The sequence below is a fragment of the Thalia democratica genome, chromosome 5, assembly GCF_965202585.1.
Source record: "Thalia democratica chromosome 5, ktThaDemo2.hap1.1, whole genome shotgun sequence".
In the NCBI taxonomy this organism is placed as follows: Eukaryota; Metazoa; Chordata; class Thaliacea; order Salpida; family Salpidae; genus Thalia; species Thalia democratica.
In genome coordinates, this window is record NC_139169.1 from 35633588 (window position 1) to 35653046 (window position 19459).

Here is a 19459-nt window from a genome sequence, read left to right on the forward strand (position 1 = left end):
CTTACTTAGACTACTAAAAGTTACCTGCAAAAGATTCTTTTATTGATAAATTAATGGTAAAATTTTAATTTATATTAATACTCACTTATTTTATAAAAAAACTAAATATTTTTTTAAATAAGAGAGAATCTAGTTTTAATTTTTCTCCATTATTTTTCTACTTAACTTTAAACAGATTATTTTTTTTTTCTAAGTTGAGCACCAAACTAAAACTGACATAATTTTTTTTAGGAAAATTGTTTGGTTTTTCTTTTCTACATATAAGTTTTAAAAAATAGTATAAAAAATAACATAAAATGTACAATTACTTCTGAAGAGTTTTCAATTTTTAAAGAAAAAAACCGACTAAATACAACATATATACCTAATCAAATAAAATTAAGTTGTTGCTTTCAACTTGTGTAAGTTATAAACCTATTACAATGTAAAGAGTGTTAAATAACTTAAACACACAAAAATTATATTGTTGTGCACAGAATATAGTTTTATTATATTTAACATAGTATTAACACCAATGTATTAACATAAATAATTACAAAAATTAAAATATAAAGGTTGCTTTTCTTAAAAGTAAAACAATTTCATATATATTTAGTTTGTTTAAATTATCTAGCCATCTAAATAATGTTAAAGTTTATAAAGTAAAAGTTTTAATTTCTAAATAAACTTAAAAATTGTGAAACAACTTTCAATAAATTTTTTGTCTTTTTTTTAAAGGTTTTTGAAGTTTTAGTATTAAATTTAGTAGTGAACAGACTATAAAAATTTAATAACTTTCTCAAAAAACTCGAATATATCAGTTTAGTGTATAAATAAAATAAATACACTCATACTTGGGGATTGACTATCCTAAAAGTTGGGTTTTTATTATTTTAAATATAAAAAACCTACTAGAAAGGCTTTTTTTTTGTATATATCTTACATTAAAAAAGTCAAAGTTTTAAAACAGTTCCATTCTATATTTAAGTTTTTAAGTTAAAAGTTTATTTTATTTAAACATATGTTTTAGTTTTATTGTAAGGCGTTTTAAGCAGTATTACATCACTTAACTTACAAAGTATATATAGCTTAAATTAAAAAAACTATCTATTTTCCTAACAAGTGTTTTATAACTATAACTTTTTTAAAGAAAAATACATAATTTATTACAACCAAAAGTAGAGTACACTCAGAATAAAATAGAATAACTTTTGTTTAAATTATCTTTTTTAACATTTATACAAAACCTTTTAAATAATAGGAAAAACGTATGTTGCTTACAGTAAGTTAGTGTAAAAATATGTTGGAGTATATATCATGTTTAGCACTAACAACTAAATTTTAATTATAATTCTTTATCAAAAATAGATATACATAACACAAAAAATGCTGAAAAGCTTTAAAACCAATTCTGCTAAAGTTAAAGGTTAGTTTTTTGTGGACAAATAAATTTACTTATACAAAATTTATTAAAAATCTGATTAAGTCAAAAATTTATGTAAAAACTTCTGCACAATCTACATTTCAGGTATATCCTTCCACCCTAGGAGGCCGTGGGTGTTATGTTCACTCTACACTGGAATCATTCAACTGTGGGACTACAGAATGGGAACTATGATCGACAAATTTGATGAGCATGATGGTTTGTGTATTATTTAATGTATATTTAATGTTAATATTTTAATTATTACAATTACTTTTAAATAATTTAAGTGTGTTAAAACTAATTATTTTTGTTAACTTTGTTTGAAATTTTGTTTTTAACTCTCCTGAAATTGTTTTGCTATATCAAGCTCATTTTTAAATTGTGTATTCTTAATATTCAACTCATTTTGAAAGGAAATTTATATTTAAAGTGATCTAAATATTATTGGAAGGCAATTAGGTTAAAAGATAGCTGTTTTCAAATGATGTGTTATGAAATAGTCGTTAATAAAAATACAGTTTTTAAAGTTTTAAATCTTCTTTATTTAAGTTTTTATATAAACTTTATACTAAATAACTAAAAGACTTTTATGACTAGTTGAACTTTTAACATCGTTGAATACATTTTTTACCGCTAGAATAATGTTTAGTATGAATTTATTTTTATTTATATATACTTTAAAGTATTTGTTTCTAACAAAGCGTTGTGTAAAACGAAAATAACCAATAGTAAATATCTAGATAACAAAAACTTATTAAGGTTTAGTTGAGGCTAAAACTATTACATTAACAACAGTAGTTCTTTTCTATTGCTATACAATCTAGTATATCTGGAAAAAAAATAGAAAAAAAATAATAAAAAGTTTTTAAAATTTAGTAGCTAGCATTTGAAAAATAGTTTAACTTTAAACATAGAAATTATATACATATTTCTAATATTTTAGTAATAAACATTTTGTTTTGGTAGGTGATCATTTTAAATTTAAAAGTTTATTTTTTTAAGAATTAAGAGTATGATAAAAGGCTAGTATCTCTACAATTTGCTATTTACTAACAGGGCCAGTAAGAGGATTATCCTTTCACAATGAACAACCTCTTTTTGTTTCAGGAGGTGATGATTACCGAATAAAAGTTGGTAAACGTACATGTTTCAAAATTATACACATTAAAAACTATATAATTAAAAACTATGTTTACGTAAAAAATTTAAGCTATTTTTTGTTTAAACTTATTATTTTTAGATTTTTTTGTGATACTTTAACCAGTAGTTTGTAATAAAATAAACAACAAGTTTTAAAAGTGTTTGTTTGATTTAAAAATTACTGTATTGTAAATGATTATATATATTTTTTATAGTTTTTTTGAGTATTGATTTGTTTAAAAAAACTAGTAGTTTTATATTATTTAACTAGGTTGTTTTTGTGTTAAAAATGTCTGTGTATAACATAAGTTTTAGTCTAAATTTAAAATAAACACTACCGGTTGTTTATATTAAGTTACCTTCCAATTCTTAAGAGTTATTATTAAGAAAATTTTATAACTATAATTTATTTGTACAATAAGAAATTTTTTACCTAGTTATTTAGTACTAATTGATAACTTTAATTTTTTGTATACTTAACTTTTGTTTGCTATTTTTGAAAGTATAGTTTAATAACAATTATTATTATTAGGAATAATCATTTAGATTTTTTTAGTTTGATTGTTTTATTTTTTTATAAATAGTATCACTAGTAAAGTTAGCTAAATCTAATTCCAATAACAGCTATGGAACTACAAATTGAAAAGATGTCTGTTCACTTTACGAGGACATTTAGATTACATCAGATCTACGTTCTTTCATCATGAGAATCCGTGGATTATTAGTGCTTCAGATGATCAAGTAAAATTTCAAAAATACTTTCCTTAAATCTTTCTCGTTTCAAGTGTTACTAGTAAAAATAATACTTTTTTTTGCATATTTTATGGTTTAACAACTTTGCAAACTTTCTATTACTTTATGTTCAATAATATTTAGTCTAATATTTGTAATTGAAAATAATTTGTGTTAACTTTTTCATACATTTTGAGAGACTTTTTTTTGTTATTATTTCTAAAACTTAGTTTTTGCCTTATTGAACTTATAATCTATATTTAAACATTTAAATATAAAGGTAATGATACTAAATCAAGTTTATATTTAAAGTATTGACCAATTAAAACTAATAAAATGTCTTCAAATTCAAAATAGTACATGTGAAATATAACTAATCTTTAAAAAAAATTGAATCTAAACCTTAATTTTTAACAGACAGTACGTATATGGAATTGGCAATCCCGCACACAAGTAGGACTGGTTGTTGGTCACGAGCATTACGTCATGTGCGCACAATTTCACCCAACTAAAGATCTCGTTGTTTCCGCATCATTGGATTGCACCATTAGAGTGTGGAATATTTCCGGTTAGCTTTTGTTGTCAGTTTACATAGAGATTTCAGTAGTATACGTTTGTGTCGAGTAATTCATATCATAATTTAAACTTAAGACATATCTTGAATCAAATTCTAAAGGTGTTTTGCTATGGAAAAGTAATCATTCATTTTTTACTTTGATATAACACAAAGCTATCCCTTTGAACTTTATTACTACTCTACTCTTATTTTTTGTAACAGGACTTCGCAAAAAGCATAATTCTCCTGGAAGTGTTCACAAACCACATACTACTAAAATATATAATGTTAAGTTGTTTGGAAGTACCGATGTTATTTGCAAACATATTGTTCAGGTGAACTATCATTCTTTTTATTTAGAAAACTATATTGTCGCAAATACTATACTTTTACCGCTATAAGGTGTTTACCAGTTCTGCAGAATAGTTATAAACGCATTAGTTTAAAGTATAATTAAGTTTTGATTTATCAGTAAGTTCTAATTTTCAATTAAGTAACTAGAATACAAGTCTTAAGTGGCTAAAATTTAAAATAAAAGTATACTGTTTTATGTTATCAATTTAATATTCAGGTAAATAGAGCATCTAACTTAATCAAAGTTTAATTTTTAAAAAATAGTCTATAAATGAAAAAATTGAGTAGTAGATTTTTATAACACTTCATATTAAATGTTATCAAGTAACTATGGATTTGGCTTAATTTTAATTTTTAGTAATTTAAACATCAGACTTTATTTTATAATTTTTAATGAATAAATAAACACTCAAATTTTTTTCTTTCCAATATATTTCGTCAAATTCTCTTCAGGGAAATTACCATTGAAACAATACAATAAAACACAACAAGTATATACACAAAAATTTTACAAATTAATTAACTAATCGATTAAGTAAAAGTAAATGTAATCAACAAAAATGTAATCAACACAAAATGGTCTTAACTAAATAAGGCTAAAGTGTAGTCAAATTCTTCCTTTTTACATAAATTTGGTTTATTTAAATGTATTAAGATGGCTTCGAGTCTAATTAATTCCAATGTATTTGAACGTTGTCGCATTACACTGAAATTAGATAATGTAAAATTTTTTCCACAACTTGGATTATTCACAAGGTGTTCTGCTATCGCGGATTTTTTTATTGCATTTTTGACTGCAACACTCTTTTCGTCTTTTTTGTCTTTAATATACGAAGTGATACACATGGGAACATATTTCTTTATTCTAGTCGTGAGGTGTCGAGAAGTTTGACCAATGTAGCTACTGTCACAGCAGCATTTAGACTTGTAAACTACAATACTTTTTTTTATGGTGAAATTAGGTCCTTTTCCGAACGTTGAAGTATTGGTTTGGACATGAAAAAAACCCTAGGGTTCACCGCATGATATGTTTTACTTGTTATATCCACTATTTTCTTCTCAATTAAATTCGATTCAACACAAATATATGGAAGTTTCAATAATATTTGGCATTTATCTGGTCCATAAGGTTTAGCTATATTTGAATTGGTAGATTGTGACTTTATTACTCTGTTTACTAACATTTCGGGATACCCATTGAGTTTAAAAATTGACTTTATATTGTTAACTACATCAGCTAAGTATTCAGGTGAGCAGATTTTTGTGCTCTACTGTACAGAGTCTTAATTAAATCAATTTTTTTACGTTTACTACAAAATGATTGGAAGTTTAAGTAGTTGTTGTTGAAGGTAGGCTTTCTGTATACTTTAGTTGTGAATTTTCCATCTTTCTTAACAATCAGAACATCGAAAAAAGCTAGTTGGTTACTTGTTTTAGATTCTTTGGTAAACTTAATGGATTGATGTACTAATTAAAAAAAAAGATTAATTTTAATTATTTTATCTGTTTGTTTTAGAAACAGTATTTCGTACCGTTTTACAGATTCTATAAAACTGTTTACTATTTCATGATTGGCTTTTATACAAGTATAAAAATAAGCAAACCAAAATAATACAGTAATTTTTATAACTAAATGATTACACTTGTTTTAAATTTCTGACTAGATATAGTGTTGTCTTTTTTTCTGCTATGTAAAACTTTTGTAAAAGAAAGAGTCTTAAAATAAAGTTAATATTTCGAACTGTCAAAAGTTTTTATTTGAAAGATTTATAAAAACAAACTATTAAAAACCGTAGGTAGAGAATATTTTCTTAAAATTTAAGTTTTATACATAACTAATAATTTTCTCGATATTTTCTAAAAAAATTGTACAAAACTTAAACATGCTTGTTTGTATATTATATCATGATTTAAAAATAATTATTTATATAACTGTTGTTGTTTAGGGTCATACCAGAGGAGTTAATTGGGTATGCTTTCATCCAACAAAGCCCCTAATTGCCTCTGCTTCTGATGACAGATCAGTCAGACTTTGGCGTATGGACGGCTCAGGAGTTTATGAAGTTCACAATTTTAGGTATAAAATACAATATTACGTAACAAAACTATAAGTTCATAACATTCAAAAAAATTAATGAAATTTTGCATATTATTTTTAAGTTGCAAATAAATACTTTTAATCAAAAAAATATTCTCAAACAGTTTAATGAAACTTGGGATTTAAAATAGAAGCTTTAAAACCCTTAACGTCTAAATCAAATAAAAATATTTCAACAGAGGCCATTATAACAACGTTGTCTGTTGTGTGTTTCATCCTCGCAAAGATTTTTTATTATCAGTAGCTGAGGATAAAGCTTTGAGGGTTTGGGACATGAAAAAGAAATTAGCCGTTCATAAATTAACGCACAAGAGGGAAGATGGACGGTTAGAATATTTTTGTTATATTTATCTTTTAGTTGTTTGCTTACTAAGTATAAGCTGTCACTCCGTAATTTTACATTACTAAATTATTTAACGTACAAGCTTCTGGGAACGGGTCAGAAAAGCACGGGTGACACTTTAGCACAGAGTGACACTTTAGCACGGTTCGACAATTTAGCACTGTGTGACACATTAGCACGGAGTGACACTTTAGCACAGAGTGACACTTTAGCACGGCGTCACTTAAGCACGAAGTGACACTTTAGCACGAAGTGTCATTTTAGCACAAAAATGATTTTGCATTTTTTTTTCTTTGCTTATATTACATTAGGTACTGTATTTTTTTTAAATATAAAAACGAACTAAGCTACATGTAAGCTAAAAGTTAACAAACTATAAATGAGTTAAAAGTTTAAGCTATAGTTAAAACAAAAACTAAATTAAATTTAAAAACTTTATTAACTTGTTTTACTCTTTAATTTCGGATGAAAATATTTTGATGCTTTTATTTTAAAGTATTCGACATAAAATTATTTTGATAAAGCTAGCAATACATACAAGCTTTAGGATTATTAAAATGTCTTTTAAATGCTTTAACTTTTTTCAATAAGGCTGAACTTTAAGCGTAAGTTTTAAATAAAATTAAGAGATATGAAAAAATCATAAACTTTCTTATTTTATTTTAAGCCCATTGTAAAAACTTTATTTATTTTTGTTTAAGACGATATTTTTAAAAGTGTTAAAACTAATTTTCACAAATATTTGTTTGTTAAGTTAAATATTTTAGACAACTAAAAATTATTTAAACGAACATTTTATTAGACTTAAATTATTACGTGCAAAAATACCACTCCGTATTAAAGTAACGCCGTGCCAAAGAGGAACGGGTCACTTTTGCATGAGCGTCACTTTAGCATGAGGGGACGCTTTTGCACGGCGACTCTTTTGCACGAGCGTCATTTTAGCACGAGGGGACACTTTTGCACAGCGTTACTTTTGCACGCAGGCTCATTTTTATACGGCGACATTTTTACACGTCATAACTTTTGCACGACGTTATATTTTCACGGATAAAATTATAAGCTGCAAAATTTTTAACAATCAGTAAATTTTGAACGGAACTTCACTTTTGCGCGCTTCTAATTTTTATTTTCTCATATAGAAATTTAATAGTTTTTTTTGTCAACTTAAAAAATATTCGCTTTTAAACGAAAGTTGTTTTAAATGAATAAAATGTGGTAGTTTTTTGATGAAATTTTAATGTAAAGTTTTTATAAATTTATTCTTTTAAGAATTTTATTTTAGAAACTAAAGTTCGGTCAAAGACCTCGTAAGTGCTTAAATATAGTTCTTAAATGAAAATTTTTATTTAAATGTTACGTAGAACAATATTTTAACGTACCACAATTCAATAATTCATATCTATAATCTTAATTTAAATAAACTAGGTGAATACAAATAAAAACAATTTTGAATACTTTAAATAAAGTTCATCTCAGTGTCGTTAATTTTTAAACAGAAAGATAAACTTAATTTAGTGAGGCTTTAAAACACAAGTTTTGAGTATTATTTTTTACTTATATTCTCTTGATGTTATAGTTAGCATTATATAGTTGTTAAAAAAATATTTTAAATTTGTTTAAAGTTTAAACAATTGTTAAAATGAAAAAAAAAAAGGATTTTGTTAATTTATGAAGTGTAAAGGTATTTAAAATTTTACTTGATGTTTATTTAACGTGAGAATAAAAACAGCAATAAAATAGCGCATTTTTCATGATTTAAACTTGGATTATTTCATTACTATAATGTTGCAAGATTATGATAAGTAAATAATAGAGTAACATTTGAAAGCTTGAAAATATGTTCAAAAAAATATACAATATTAGTCTTCAACCGCTACAATATTTCAATATTGAGGCTTGGCAGAATTCTTTTTTTTTTATCAGTCAGTTGAAATATGAAACAAACTATCAAAAACTTTAAAGAATTTCGGTTAAAGTTAAGAAAGTCTTATCTGAATTACATTTGTGTTAGTAAAGTTAATAAGTAACTTTTATCAACCGTTGATTTAATTTTAAGATTTAGCTTAGTTTATAGTTTAATTTTATTAGCAGCATCTTTGCTCTTTAATAATAAGTCAATTTTCAATGTAATTAATGATTATTCATCTGGCCAGTCTATTGTTAATGTCCTTGAAGTGTTAGGTTTTTTTTTTGTTGTTAGTCAATGCAGTTAAATATTTGATGTTGATCGTTCTATATCAAAGCATAAATAAGTATAAGTTTGTGGTTAAAATTTTGCTTTTTATGTTAACCTATAAATTTTATATCAAATTATGTTTTTATCTTTGTTTTAATAAGTAAACTATTTGTGTTTATTATTATTTTTTTCTTTATGTGTTTTTCAGTTTAAGTGGTCTAATTCTTGATGCCTAGGTCCATCATATGGACAATAAACTTGAAAACGTATAGTAAAATATACAAAAAGGCATAGCTGTTAATTAATATATTAAGGTTCAAAATAAACTAGAACAATTTACTTACACTTTAAGTATTTTTTTTATCGTAGTTTCTAAATAAATTAAATTTTTTGTCTCTGGTATGAATCTTTTATAAATAACATTTACTAAATAAAGTTTATAAATGTTTAATTTTTTTGTTAGCTTGTTCCAAATATTAACTTTAACTGTTTAAGATTTTAAATCCTTCGTTATTTGCCTTTAATATAAATAAGTTATAAAATTTTATTTTTCAGTTTCTTTCTATGTTACAGATTTGGTACTAACTAAAAAACTTTTTACCTAAATGCAAAATTGGTGTTCCATGCCAAAAAGTCATCGTGCGAAAATGTCGCTGTGCAACAATTTAATCGTAAAAAAGTGACGTTGTGCAACAATGCTTCTGTAAAAATTGTCATCATGAAAAAATTTCGCCGTGCAAAAGTGTCATCTCGTGCAAAAGTGACCCTCCGTGTAAAAGTGTCCCCTTGTGCAAAAGTGATGCCGTGCAAAAGTGTTCCCTCATGCTGAAGTGACGCTCGTGCAAAAGTGACGCCGTGCCAAAGTGACACCGTGCCAAAGTGTAACTCCGTGCTAAAGTGACACTCCGTGCTAAAGCGACACCGTGCTAAAGCGACACCGTGCTAAAGTGACAGCCCTTGCTGAAGTGTCATCACGTGCTTAAGTGACACTCTGTGCTAAAGCGACACCGTGCTAAAGTGACAGCCCTTACTGAAGTGTCATCACGTGCTTAAGTGACGCTGTGCTTTTCTGGTACCTACCCCAAGCTTCTACAGCTTTAAAACTTGTATAGTTAGAATAAGTACGTTGTACTTAAGACTAAAAAACTGATAAACAGACAATGGATAGTAGCGAGCCATCCATCGTCAAACCTTTTTGCTGTCGGACACGACACTGGACTGCAAGTTTTTAAGCTTGAGAGGGAAAGACCTGCTTATGCTACTCATAGAAATTTTATGTATTATGTGAAAGATAAACATCTTAGAGTTTTAAATCTAGCAACCGATATGGACAGTGTTGTTATGTCTCTCAAAGCGTTAGTTTTTTGTAAATTTGCTAATGTAGCGTTTCAAAAAAGTTATTAGTACTTGTTTGGTCAAGCTGTTTTTTCTTCAAAACAATTTTTTTTGGTCTGGTTTAACTGTTTTGCAAGTGCCAAACTTAAAGTTTTGAGTTAGGATTAGTAATGTTTTGAATACTAAATATTTTTTAGAGTACTTCTAACTACATGTTAATTTAAAACACTACATGTTTTATTGTTTTTTTTCTTCTGATAATTAAAACTGTATTAGTTATATTATTATAATGGTAAAAAAGCAAACTTTGAAATTACTACCACTTTCTGTTTGAACTTTATTAAGGTTTCGTTTTGCTGGCTAATTACTAGTTTAAAATTGTTAAAGTTTTAGACACCTAAGCTTTTTGAAGTTATTTTTTCTGCAAATAGATAATTAGTTATCTGACATTTAATAGTACAAATTTATTAAAAAATTGTTGAAAGATAAACAAATATGTGTTTTCTAATTTGTTCAAACAGATAACTTTTCGTCTTTTTTTTATAAAATATAAAATAAAATAAGTTTTGTAAAGTACATTGTTTAAAAAAGTAGTCACATAAAAAATATTTTAACTATAATAATTACCATACTTCAGTTTTATTTCGTTATTAATTAACAGTATATAGAAATAAGCAAACTATAGGAAAACTAAAAAACTACACTTTATAAAAAATAAAACTGATTTTAATAGTTTTTAGTAGTTCATAAAGAGTCTGTTTTTTTTTATTCTAAAAACCAAGCATACATTTCTTAACATATCCAGAAGCAAACTGAGCAAGTTTTAAATATTTTTACGTTAAAGTGTGCCACTTATAATTTATGCAATTTATTTTCCATTCAGCTTGTCAAATGAAAAGGTGCATTCGATTTGTTACAATCCTGCTGAGCACGCGATGCTCGTCACTTCAAATCCCCCGTTTCGTAAAACATTCAAGTTTGATGTTTGCAAAATGTCCTACAACTCAGACACCAAGAATTCTAAAGGTAAGTAAATGTCGAGCTTTAGAAATAAAACAAAGTTTACTTTTAGTCTTTCACATGCTTTTTAAGCTATTTTTCTGTAGGGTTCTTAAGTTGTTTAGCTTTCTTAATTTTGTTCTAATTTATACAAATTATCAATAAAAATTTGTATAAAAAATATTCGTATTTTTTTCTGGGTCAAACAAGTAGCTGATGTTTTTCTTACTTTTTTTACGGTCATTATTCTTTAAATTAAATAGTAGAGTAAAATAAATATCGTAATCCTGCACAATGTTTCAACGACATTAAAATAAAAACTTTGCTGAACAAAAGTTTGCAAAAATGATTTATTTAACTACCGATTATCTGCCATAAAACAATACAAAGTTTAAAATTTTAAGATAAAAGCAAACAAAAAGTTTAAGATGTACATTAAGTTGAATGAAAAAGTCAAAAGTTATACGCTAACTAATTAATGAATATATATCCTTATACTTAAATCTAAGTGAAAAACAAAAATGCGTTCATTAAAACCTATAAACTTAATTATTGTAGATAACACAAAATTTTTATGTTTTTCTAATACTTCTACCTTCAATGAAAAATTTTTTTTAAACATGTGTTTTTTAAATAAAAACTTTGGAAAAATGTAGTATAAACCGTTATGAAGTTAGTATGTGTTTGCTTTAAAATAGAATAGTTTTTTTGACCATTTTAAAATTGACAGTTCGCCACAAAACACGATGTAAAAATATTTTATTTCTGACTGTTAGCTTAGTACAACATACTTAAATAGCTTGATCAATTATAAAATACAGAACCCTAAGTTTAAAAACTGTTGTGCACATACTATAAAGAACTTTCTCTGTGCAGTATTGATACACTTACAGCGTCAGTAAATACAAATAAATATCGTGAAAATATTTACAAAATTTCCAACGTTAACAGTCGCATGGAATTTAACGGGAACGGCTGCCGTTTGGGTGGCCAGGAACAGAGTGGCAAAGCTTGATGAAACAAACAGCATTGTCATCAAAAACATGCTGAATCAAGTTAGTAAGAAAATCGAGATGCCCTCGTCTGTTAACAAGATATTCTATGCTGGCACCGGGTTCCTTCTACTGCGGACCTCTGACAGCGTTACTCTTTACGATGTGCAGCAAAAACTGTAAGTTTTTTTTAACAATTTTTTAATAACTTTGATGGTTAGAAGTTAGGAAATTTATAACAAGTCTTTTTTAGTGTTTTAAAAACAATTAAACTATTATTTTCCATAAATCATACGTGCTTTGGAAGTTTTTGCTAAAGTATTCTTTAATTAATTAGGATAAATTTTAAAATTTTAAATGAAAGTAATGTATTTAATCTTAATTAATTAATTTCTAATGAAGTACTTCTTAGTTTTCTAAACTAGTAATTTATTTAGATAATCGTCAACTTTTTAACGTTATCAGTCTGAAATATATGTTAAAAAAACCAGTGATATTAAGAAAATCTTGCTCAGAATAATGATTTCTGAACATAATATAACCGTGTAATAGTTATTAAGAGCTTTAAGAAAAACTTTAAGTTTATATTTTGACTAGTTTTTGAAGTTTTGAGTCATGGAATCGTTTAATATTATTAAAATACTCATGTTTAACATAATACTGTTTTCACGATAATTACAAGAATAACTAACATACCTCATTCATTAAAAGAAACAACTTTAATTAGCATTTTGCTTATATAGAGTTTCAAGTTATCTTTCCAGTACTTTTTTTAATTTAACTGTACTATATGTTACATGTCGTTTTTTTTCTTATCGAATATGTTTTTTTTTATGTTTTATATCCTTATTATATAACTAAGGTTATATTTGGTATGTTACTTAGAACATTTATTGTTATTGTATATAGAGACCTATTTTAAAATAAAAATCTGTTTATCAAAAAAAAAATATCATACAAAACACTTCATCAACAAAAAAAGACCATGATATCGACTTTATTTATTAAAAGCAATTAACTAGCACAGTTCTCATAATGCTAAAACAGATTTAAAGTTTTGTTTATAGCTTTTTAGAAAATTTAAAATTAGTTAGGTTAGGATATACTGGAAAAGTAGTGCAATATGTTTTAATAGTTTTATTTTAAAACAGTCGGATCGGAACAGTTGAAGCATCGAAGGTGAAATACGTGGTGTGGAGTGGTGACATGAGTAAAGTTGCTTTGTTGTCCAAACACAGCATCACTGTTTGCAACAGAGGTATGGAGGAACTGTGTAGTGTAAGCGAGAACGTCCATGTGAAGAGCGGTGGTTGGGATGAGAGTGGAGTGTTCATCTACACAACCACCACCCACATCAAGTACGCCCTCACTAACGGGTTTGTTTGTAACTGATCTTCGTTTCTTTTTTGATTTTTTGTCACTTTTAAATTCTGGTTACTGCTAGTAAAATATTTTAAATTAAAATTAGAAGTAGCGAAACAGGTTTTCTAAGCTACTCAGTTTGTAGTTCAACGATTGGAAATGCATTTAAAAAGTTTTTTTTTTAATTAACTTAAAACACAATATCTTACAGCGATCATGCAATAATAAAAACATTGGAGTATCCTGTATACATCACGAAAATAAAAAACAACAGAGTGTATTGTTTGGACAGACAAGTGAACACCTTGGTGTTTGATATCGATCTCACTGAAATAAAGTTCAAGGTTAACTCACAATGTTGTTTCAAAATTAAAACATTATATTCTTTATTAAGATGTATTTATGAATATGGTCAAAGCTCCATTTTTATTTTTTATTAAAATGTTTTAATTAAGTAAAATGTTATAGAAGTAAACTGTTATGAAGAGTCTTAGGGTTTTTTAGTTGTTTTAACTTGAATTAAATTTCTAGCAAAACAAAATCTTAAAGGCCTTGAACAGTTTAAATATGTATTTAATATGCACTGCTTTTACACAAAGTTTTAGCTTTTTGAAATCAAAAAAATTATATATTACCTCGTCAGATGGCGGTAGTGAGTCGAAACTACCCGGAATTAGTGAAGATGGTGCGAAACACGAAGCTGGTTGGTCAGTCCATCATCGCTTACCTGCGGCAAAACGGCTACCCTGAAATAGCTCTGCACTTTGTTAAAGACGACAAAACGAAGTTTGCGCTCGCACTCGAATGCGGTGATATCGAGGTATTTCAAACTTATTTATTATTTGTTTTTATACCTTTTGTACATGCATTTGAAAAATGATAAAATTTTTGAGATATATCTACATGTTTTACTGGTATGTTTTATATAATTTTTAAATAAACATTATAACTATTTTGAAAAATTTTTTATAAAATTTTTCAGACGGCATCGAAAGCTGCGGAGTCGCTCGACAACAAAAATTGTTGGGAAGCATTAGGAGAAATCGCCCTGGCAACGGGAAACCACCAGGTTGTTGAAAAATGCTACCAGCGCACGAAAAATTTCGACAAGCTCTCATTCTTTTATCTTATAACTGGAGACCTGAAGAAACTGAGAAAAATGATGAAAATCGGTACGTTTGTTCTATTTTCTTACAATAGAGTTTTAATAATCTTTTATTATTAAATGTAAATATATTCGCAAACAGCTGAAGCTCGCAACGATGTTTCTGGAAGATTTCAAGCCGCTTTGTATTTAGGCGATGCTGAAGAACAAGTAAAAGTTAGTCATATGGCAGTTAACAAAAAAAGTGTACTTAGACATTTAAAAATTATACTTTTAACTCAGTATTGCTTGATACTTTATAATTTTTTTTTGTAATTTAAGGATTTTTAAACAGTTAGAGTAAAGTTAAAAGTTATAATATTCACTTGATATTTTAATGCAACTGAGAATTTTTTGTTGAAATACGTTTATACTATTTAAACTTAAAAATGTTAAGATCATAAATATTTATTATCAAAAACATTGACAATACCTAATTTGTATGAAAGATTAAATTGATCTTATTTAGTCACTCAAGAAATATTTTCTTAACTTTAAATTATACAATCGCTGACTATTATCACCCAGGTACTCAATGAAGCCGGACAAAATTCACTGGCCTACTTGACTGCGGCAACACGCAAACTGCAAGCTGCTGAAACGTTGAAAGAAGAAGTTGTTGGAGAATTGCCGAAAGTTTGTAAAAACGCTGAATTGTTGCAGCCGCTCGCACCAGTGGACAAGAGCAGTGGAAACTGGCCCATGCTGTACCAGAATAAAGGTCTGTTTTTAAAAATACATTTTTCTAATACTGCGCTCGTTACAAATGAATATACCAGGCTAAAATCAGCTTATAACTCTAAGTAAAGTATTGGATATTTTTATATAATGTTTTTGATAAACCATGTTTATTTTTCATGCAAAGCAACTATTTCAGGTCTGTCTGCAACGTTGTCATCAACGGAAGATGAGGTGGCGAACGAAGGCGAATGGAGCGACAATGAAGACATCGAGATTGATGAAGACGGAAACATCGTCGAGTCTTCATCTGATAGACATGTTTGCTGTTTTGATTTAATATTGAATTTTTTTTTAAAGTTTTAGTTAATTGTTGAAAACCTTCTTATTCTATATCAAATTGTGGTTTTATAATTGGGGGCGCTTCTTTACTTTTTATTAGGTCAGGCAATTATGTAAAACCTGAGTATATCAAAAATACTATAAATGTTTTAACATTGCCTTGCTAGTCAAATACTTTACAAATAACAAAGTTTAATGGATGTTGAAAAAATGATTTCTATGTTTACTGTAAATACAACTACTAATACGACAGTTGCCAGAAGATGATGAAAATGACTGGGTTGTTGATGATGAACTTAAATTACCTTCTAGTGATGAGTATCATGATGCAGTTGACGATGACTACTTTGTACCCCCAAGTAGAGGTTTGTAAATATATAAATATATAAGTTATTAGATTATAATTCATGATGCTTACTTACAGGAAAGCAAACACAAGATTGTTGGTGCGCGAACTCACAACTTGCTATCGATCATATTGTAGCCGGATCCTTTGAGACTGCTTGTAAGGTTTGTTTGAATAAAAACCTTATTGTGCTTACATTTAAGTATTTTTTTTTTACAAATAAAACATTTTATTATCTAAAAACGTTAAATGAGAGTATTTTTTTTTTAATAAGTAGCATGTACATTTAAATGAACAAAAGATAATTATAATATATTGTTTCTAGAGCTTACACAAACAACAAAATACTTTTTTGCTTAATAAACTGTTTAATAAAGTACCGTTAAATGAGCTTTTTTTTGTGGTTTCTGTTATTATAGCATCTTTTTAGTTTAAAAACTTCTGTAATTTATGTATCTCGAATTAAAATGTCAGCTGCTACATGACCAAATCGGCGTAGTCGACTTTTCTCTTTACAAAAGCATCTTTATGACGTCATACCAACGCAACAGTGCCGCACACCAAGCCGTATCATCCCTGCCACCGCTTTACCTTCCAATGCATCGCAACTCGACGGGGGCAGGTTCAAATTGCCTTCTCCCCGCTGTGGCCGTCACATTGAAAAAACTCAAAGAAAAGCTACAGGTTTGAACAATGTTGCTTTTGTATTTTTAATTTTGATTATAACAGTCTTAACTGCTGTTTTTCAAATCCTTTTCCACGTTTTTTTTTTTTAAATTTAACATATTTACAGCAGTAAATTTTATATTTACATTAAACTTAATTATCGACTAGGTGCTAATCATAAGTTTAATTTCTTGTTTTATTTCAAATTTTATTTCTTGTGCAAGTTACTTGTAAGTTGTTGTAAAGTTTATAACATATAACTGTTATGTATTCGAATAAGGAACTTGTTATATTTTTACAGGAAGCGTTTTCATTAACACTGAAAGGAAAGTTCAAAGGTGCAACTGAAAAGTTCAGAAACATTTTGTTGACTGTCCCTCTTTTAGTTGTTGAAAGTAAACAAGATGTTAACAATGTAAGCTAAACTTATGATTTTATATAATCTTGAACCAAAGTAAGAATATGAATAAAAACGGCGTAGACAATATCGTTTGTAAGCTCTTCAACTTATTTAAAACTCCATTTAAAATCACAAAAGGTATTATAAATTCCAATTTTAGTTAAACAAAAACTAATTGGTAGGCGCAGCAACTTATATCAACGTGCAAGGAGTACATAGTAGGCCTTATGATGGAACAGAAGAGGAAGTCGCTGGGTGACAAGGAAGTTGTGAGAAAAGCCGAAATGGCATGCTACCTCACACACTGCAACTGGCAGCCACAGCACCTCAAACTCGCATTGAGGACAGCGTACGGCTCTACTTTCAAACTTGAAAATTACAAAGTAGTTGTTTTGAACTGTTAGATTATTGAAATTGGTAACATAAGGTTCAAGCTTAAATTTAAACTATATAGTTCTGTTAGCAAATAATCTTTTTTTAATTATTATTACGTGTTGTAATAACATATCAATACGATATCAACAATTTTAAAGTTTTTGTCATGATTTATAATTTCCAATCGGTCTCTATGTAGAAAATAAAACAACCCTGTTGCAAAACTTCAACGGTTTTAATAAATGGTTTCAGAATTAATTTGCTGTAAGTTAAAAGACATTAAAGGTATTAAGCCTGATTATATTCAAGCAATATGTTATGTTTGTTTAATTAATATAATAACTAAAACGAGTACAATTAGTTACCATTTATTCTCAAGCTGTCGATATAAATAGGATTTTAAGTTTTTTGAAAAGTCTATACATATTGTATTTACTCTTAAAATTTTAAAAGTATTTACACTAGCAAAACGTTTTAGCCAAAGTATTAATAGTATAACTTTTAACTAAAGTGATAGAGTATATTTGTTTATTTAAAAAATAAAAAAAAATTACACAGACGACAATGCTGCTCGTACGAAGATTTTTACAGCTGGAGTCATGTGGGAAAGCATGCGAGCAAGCGAGGAAAATACTGAGACATTGCGAGTCGAACGCGAGTGATAAGGTGGAAATGAAATACGATGCTCACAACCCGTTCGATATTTGTGCTGCCTCATACACTCCTATATACAAGTATGTGCATTATTAGTTTAACAAAGTCTAAATCAATTTTAAAGTACTAAAACTCGTTGTTAAAAATCTAACAAAGCAATAGTAATATAACGCAGTGAGTTTAATTTCTCATAACTACTAATCGTAGTATCTTAGCTTTTGCTTATTTAAGTTGTTTATATTCAGACTGTTTCGTTTGTTTTACTACATTTAAATTTTTTTAAGAGCACTTATAAAACCATTTCTAAATAATTTCAGTTTTATGCGTATTCAAACCTGCACAACTATTTATACGCTGTTTGTTTGCAAGTTTTTATTTTAGTTTAGGATCATTAAGTAGCTGATAAACTTGTACACAGAATTATTTAACATAACTAGCTATTACGTAAATTCAACTAAGGTTTTAAGTAAAGTTTAAACAATAAAATTGTGTAAATCAGGTGTAGCTTTAACAGTTTTCATGCTTGATGCAGTATTTGTGTATTACTAATAATTATTTAATTGATAACAACGTTGAAATGGCGTAATTTTTAATTAATTTTATAATTGCTAAATATATATAAAATTTTCTTACATTTTTATCAGTTTAGTAATCTTGCTTTTCGAAATAGCTCACCTTTATTATTCTTTAAACTTATCAAATATGAGCTTTTATTAATTCATTTAAATTTAACATGCAAAATCCAACTTTCACTTAGATACTTGTAGTATAATGTTTGTTACACAACTAAAAAATGGCAATCAGGGGACGTACGTTGGTGAAATGTCCGCTGAGTGGCGCATGTTTCAAGCCCGAATACAACGGAAGCGTTTCAACTGTGACGTCATGCACGAAAGTTGGTATGAAGTGCAGCGGCATCAGAATCAGTATAAAGCAGTTCAGAAGAGTGTGACAATTTTAATATTTTGTTGATTGTACAAGCACACCGCATCGTTTATGTAGTTTTGTTGTTAAATGCAAGCAAGCTTATAAGTTTGAATGGTAAATTATAGTTCGTTTCTGTCAATTTAACTGGTGATTGAACTAGTTTAAATTAGCATTCCTCGTTTTTTGTAGTATTTTCTTCTTAAAGTTTTTTTAAATTATATTTTACTGCATTTTATTAATAAAACTACATTTTACTATTTATTTTGAATTTTAACGTTTTTAGTTAATATATGTTTAAGTTTGCATACCTGAGGTTCTATAGATTTCATTCATACGATTATTTTATAAAACTTAAATAAATTCAGCAAAATTAATGGTTTAAAAAACCTTGTAAAGTGATTTCGTAGTTTTTCATAAAGAAATACCAGCAAT

General features: G+C 27.4%; 1 protein-coding gene across 1 annotated transcript; it reads left to right on the top strand.

Moving 5' to 3' along the window:
* The first annotated feature begins 1365 nt into the window (after positions 1-1365).
* Positions 1366-19052, top strand: LOC145836457 (coatomer subunit alpha-like). Its single transcript, XM_082944256.1, has 25 exons — positions 1366-1405; positions 1508-1621; positions 2462-2535; positions 3170-3286; positions 3695-3845; positions 4056-4168; positions 6134-6264; positions 6465-6611; positions 9965-10162; positions 11026-11168; positions 12093-12312; positions 13285-13509; positions 13707-13839; positions 14139-14315; positions 14478-14667; positions 14743-14816; positions 15168-15367; positions 15482-15638; positions 15913-16024; positions 16084-16169; positions 16480-16689; positions 16973-17086; positions 17254-17454; positions 18005-18180; positions 18905-19052. The coding sequence occupies exons 1-25, from the start codon at positions 1366-1368 to the stop codon at positions 19050-19052; spliced, it is 3651 nt and encodes a 1216-aa protein (XP_082800382.1).
* The last annotated feature ends 407 nt before the right edge of the window (positions 19053-19459 follow it).